This window comes from Calliphora vicina, chromosome 5 (assembly GCF_958450345.1).
Source record: "Calliphora vicina chromosome 5, idCalVici1.1, whole genome shotgun sequence".
NCBI classification, from domain to species: Eukaryota; Metazoa; Arthropoda; class Insecta; order Diptera; family Calliphoridae; genus Calliphora; species Calliphora vicina.
Window position 1 is genome coordinate 6,909,363 of NC_088784.1, and position 5,893 is coordinate 6,915,255.

Genomic DNA, 5,893 nt, shown 5'->3' on the forward strand with positions numbered 1-5,893 from the left:
GCCCACAAATGGCTAGACATAAGGAAAAAACAGGACAACCTCGATTTTTGACCGATTTTTTACCTATATTTGGATTATTAAGTCATTAATATAGACAATATGGACATCTAATAATTGCTATTTTAAAGTCCTTCTCAACGACGATATAAGGCCACAATAAGTTGGACCTACAATGGATCAAACTCGGGAAAAAAAATTTTTAACCCGAATTTTTTTTTTCACCAAAGAAAATTGTTTATTTTAACATTTTTTTCGCTAATAAATTTAAAATTTCTTTTTATTAAAAAAATTAAAAAAACAATTTTGGAAAAAATATTTTGCCATAAAATTTTTTTCACCAAAAAATTTAAAAAAATAATTTTGTTTTTAAACAAATTTTGAAATTAGTATTTAACAAAAATTGTTTAATTTGGACCTACAAAGGGTCAAAACCGAAAAAAATATTTTTAAACCCAAATTTTTTTTTCACCAAAAAATTGTGTTTAATAAATTTCAAAATAAAAATTATGAAAAATCAATTTTGAAAAAAAAAATTTTGGCAAAAAATTTTTCAATGAAAAATTAAAAAAAAAAAATTTTAAAAAATTTTGAAATGAAAATTAAACAAAAATTTTTAAATTTTGTTTAACTAAAAATATTAAAATTTGTTTTTCACAGCCAAATACAGCTCTCTTACTTGGTTTAATTACATTTTTTTATTTTATTGCTGTAAAAATCTACAATAAACAAATTTGTTCAATTAAAAATACTTATTTTGCACCCAAAATAATAGCTTCACCTGCGGCCAAAGATATAGATGTAGTTGTCAAAGGAACATTTGCATATTTTGTAGAATCTAAACTGGTAAGTTTAACAGTCATAGACTGAGGCAAAGTGCTATCAAAATTAGACACGATATTGGCACTATAAGAGCCTTCACCAAAGTTGGCCACAAACACCAAGGTTTCCTCATCAGCTAAATATCTGTCGGAAAAATATTTGAAAATATTATTAAAATGTTTGAAATTTCCTAATATAACAAATACCTTTTCAAAACAAAAACACCCTCATTCAAAGCTTTATATTTATAAGAACCCTGCTGCAAAGTCTTCGAAGATTTTCTCAGCTCTATCAAGGATTTGTAGATATTTAAATGAGATTTTGAGGCTGCCAACTCTGATGCCACATTAATAGTTTCATAGTTGGGACCCATTGGTAGCCAAGTCTTATCGGCTGTAGAAAACCCACCATTTTTATCTGCCGACCATTGGAAGGGTGTACGACAAGGATCTCTAGTGGATTGTTCATAAATATCAGGATTTGCATTACAGGCAGCTGGATCTACTGTATCCTCCCACGAAATCTCACCATCTAACATGCCCAATTCTTCACCCTGATATGTGACACTGGCTCCGGGCAGCATCATAACCAACATATTCATGGCATCTATATTAGTCACACCATAACGACTGGAAGCTCTGCGCTGATCATGATTGCCTATAACCCAGTTGGCTGTTCTGCCCGCTGGCATATTGCTAAGCCAATTGCTAACACCTTTCTCAATAGTTCTGGCCGACATGCCACTTGATGCTACTTCAGTGATTAAATTGAAATTAAAAGGCAATTCGGCACCCTCGGTAGTGGCATTACCATACATTTGCATGCTATACCATGGAGGAGCATAGGTCTCGATAAGCAACACTCTAGTGTCGCCGCCATAAATACGCTGATGATCATCCATGACTTGGCGCCACTGATACACCATATCAATTGTCTCGGGTTGATTTTCCACCAAATCCATTTTCAAGTAATTACGAGCCTCAGTGTCATCTGTTAAACCACTTACTTCCTCATCCGGATATTGGCCATTTTCATCCGGTTTTACCTCAAACAATACGGGCACAGCATCCACACGAAAACCAGCCACACCTTGTTCCAACCAATATCTCAAAATACGTTTCATTTGCTCCACCACATCGGGATTACGATAATTTAAATCAGCCTGTTGCACAGCAAACTGATGCAGATAATATTGCTGTCTCTCCTCGTTCCATTCCCAAGCACTGCCTCTGAAAGCCTGCAACCAGTTGCTGGGCGGTATTCTTTTGCCACTAGCATCCAGTTTGCCATCATGCCACACATAGAAATCTTCATAGCCTTTTTCACGTTTCACAGATTTCTTAAACCACTCACTTTCCGTACTACTGTGATTGGGTACAAAATCCAAAATAATTTTCAAACCAATTTCATTGGCTTTCTGAATCAGATTCCTAAAGTCTTCAATGGTGCCATATTCTGGCTGAATGCCATAGAAATCGGAAATATCATAACCAAAATCCACCATTGGCGAGGTGAATATGGGTGACAGCCAAGCAGCTGTCACACCAATATCCTTAAGATATTGCAGTTTTGAAGCAATGCCATTTAAATCTCCTATGCCATCACCATCAGAATCCATAAAGGAACGGGGATATATTTGATAGAACTGGGCAGTTTGCCACCAATCCAAAGTCTCCTGCTGCTCGCCGGTATCCTGACATTGTAGACTGCAATGTAGCAGGGCTACTAAGAATATAAAACGCAATTGCAATGTTTTCAAACGAAACATTTTCAAACAACTAAATTTTTTTAAAGTACAAAACACTTTTATATATAAAAAGCATTAAGTTTTTCATATAAATATACTAATCTTTTAGTATTTTTGATAAACCTACGACAATTTTCGAGTTGTTATTAAGTTATAACAATTAGATTTCTTTTATTGAGCTGTTTGTATTCACTTATGTATCGCAACAACAATTGAAACTAATCCCTTCAGTTGTTCGAGGACACTTAACAACATTTCAAGAGCTTTTAACTTTTGAAGTTTTTCTGATACTTAGATAACAGGGGTGAGAGAATTGTTTACTGCCTGATAAAATACTTGCATGCAACTATGCATGACTAATTAATGTAATTACTCTCTTTAAGGAAGTATATATTACTTAAGTAACTATATCGTTGACGTTGTCATCTTCAAACGAAATCATTAAAAAGAACAAGTGCTCATCATATAACCCTTTAGCGAGTAATTGTTCTTTCTAGCAGCTTGCATACACAGAAAAAAATTATATTTCAATTCAAACATTTATCCCATATTGAACTGGTTTCAATTATTTCATAATTGAATCAAGTATTCATGTGCTCAAAAACAAAATTTTCTGATATTTTCTATTGAATTTTGAGTTTTGAATTTGATAATTTTGACAATTGAATATAAAATTTTCGTTATCGGTTGAATTTCAAATACAAAAATTATTGAATTATTGAGTAGAAAATATCAAGAAATTTTGTTTTTGAGCAAATGAATACTTGATTTAATTATGAAATAATTGAAAACAGTTCAATATGTGACAAATATTTGAATTGAAATGGTTTAAGAAATAGTTTTTTCTGTGTAGTGGGGCAAAATCACAAAGCCTTTGATTGGTACAATAAAATATATGCATTTAAAAATGTTATAATAAATTGGATCTGACATAACTTAACAACCGATTACATTCAAAATGCACCCTACATACCCTTCACCAAAGAACACTTTAAAAATTAAGGAAAACAATTTTTGGTAGGATATAGTTGAAAAAAATCGATTTAATAACAATCTATTTTGGACTATAGCGGAAATATTAATGTGTCAATCTTGTCTAAAAGTTATTTGGTGTCGCAAATGAAAAATGTGAGAATTACAAACGGAATAGCAATTATAAAATGGGGCATAGTGGTATTTTTTTTTTTGGCAAAAAGTCTATTTTTTACAGTTATTTTTTAGAAATCTAATGATGCAATTCTGTAGAGAAATGTTTCATTAGTAGAAAACCATGATTTGTTTTCGAAAAAAATTTTATAAATAAGTAAGAGAGCTATATTCGAATCTTTTATAACCTTCACCAAATTTTACTTAAAAAAAAAAATTTTTGTTTGGAAAAAAAATTTCAAATTTTTTTTTTTAAATTTTAAATTTTTTTTAAATTTAAAAAAAAATGTTTGTTTTTTAAATTTTTTTTTTTGTTAAAAAAAATTCGGGGTAACAAATATTTGTTCCGATTTTGACCCATTGTAGGTCCAACTTACTATGGTCTTATATACGTCGTTGCAAAGATCTTTGAAATATCTATCATTAGATATCCATATTGTCTATATTAATGACTTAGTAATCCAGATTTAGGTAAAAAATCGAGACTGTCCTGGTTTTTTCCTCATATCTCAGCCATTTTTGGACCGATTTTGCTGATTTTAAATAGCAAACTTCTCGAAAGCATGTCTGACCGAATTATTGAAGATTTGAATCCAGAAGATATCAGGGGTCTTCAGAAAATTGATTTCAACAGATAGACAGACGGACATGGCTTAATCGACTCCGCTATCTATAAGGATCCAGAATATATATACTTTATAGGGTCGGAAATGAAAAATGTAAGAATTACAAACGGAATGACAAACTTATATATACCCTTTTCACGAAGGTGATGGGTATAAAAGAGAGTGTGGTAAAGTTATCTAAATATTATACAAAGAAAACTTTCGAAAATTTTACTATATTTCAGAGCATTTTTTCCAATAGTTTTAGAGCATTTTTATTAAAATGTAGTATTTTGAATTTAATAGGAAAGAAAAAATATTTAAATTACATATACATATAGTTTAAGAGATCTGAGCAAATCAAAATGGCTCCAAAAAATTTAGCATTTGCAGTTTTCATTAGAAAAAAAATAAGTTAGCTCGGTCTACCTCCGTATTAGTACTACTACTAAATGAAATTTTGGAATATTTTCTTTTATTTTATGTAAAAAAATTTTGCCACTTTTTGCGATCGCTGAACAAACTTATAAATTTTGTGATAAAACTCACGTATTTTTTATGAATATTTACAATAAAAGGTTTTGCATATTTTTAGGCTTTTACTTTTTATATGAGGGATAGGAGCAATTATGCTCCTATCCTTATGAAACTTAACAGTTAGATTTGGGTTTATATAAAACTTGTTTATGTCGAATTTCATCACGATACTATTATTTTTATGTGAGTTTTGAACGATAAAACTATTTTCAGAAAGGGACCTACAGGTGGATTAGGTTCAAATATGGACGGATTTTCTTCATACTTTGTAGTATAATATCTGAGCACTTGGAACTAAAATATGCAAAATTTAAATAAGATCGCTGCATTATTTAAGAATTTATGACTGATACAACGATATTTTGGAAGGACCCTTGTATGGGAGGTATCCCTAGGGACTATCCGATATAAACCATTTTTAATATTTTAGCTTTTCTATATGAAACTAGCCAAGTGTACCAAATTTTCTTATCATAGGAGCACTCCTTATACTTACGTAACAACCAACAAATTAAAATGCGCATCAAGGCACACGTCTTTACAAATTTTTAGCTTTCTATTTTTAAAAATAACGACTTTATTGAAGAAAGATAATCATATTTTTAACAACAACACTTTAAATTTTATTATGTTTTTTTGTCGCTCCTGTAAAATTTAAAAAGTTTTGATAGGGCCTTTTGCATTTTAGGTGACGATATACTGTTACGAAATTGTGTTATCAATTTGAACTTAACGGTCCGTAACGGCTCCTAGTAACATTCATGTTTATCAACATTTCAATCATTAGAAACTTCTACTTATAAACAATGTTGATAGTAAACTGTTATTATTTATACCCTACACCACCATAGTGGGGAGGGTATATTATGTTAGTGCTGATGTTTATAACATGCCTAAATATTGTCCCATTTAGCGATGTCCGTCGATTTAGCGATGTCCGTCCGTCCGTCTATCCGTCCATGTAAACTTGTAATCAAACTACATGTCCCAATTTAAAATATAATTCGATAAAATTTGGTACTATTCTATTACATCAATT

The 5,893-nt window shown here is 30.9% G+C and overlaps 1 protein-coding gene across 1 annotated transcript; it reads right to left on the bottom strand.

Annotated features, from left to right (window-relative positions):
* Positions 1–672: 672 nt before the first annotated feature.
* LOC135960916 (maltase A1-like) lies at positions 673–2,584 on the bottom strand. Its single transcript, XM_065512319.1, has 2 exons — positions 1,026–2,584; positions 673–963 (listed from the first exon to the last, which is right to left on the bottom strand). Exons 1-2 carry the CDS (start codon positions 2,435–2,437, stop codon positions 750–752), a joined length of 1,626 nt encoding a protein of 541 aa, XP_065368391.1. The 5' UTR covers positions 2,438–2,584; the 3' UTR covers positions 673–749.
* Between the last annotated feature and the right edge of the window lie 3,309 nt (positions 2,585–5,893).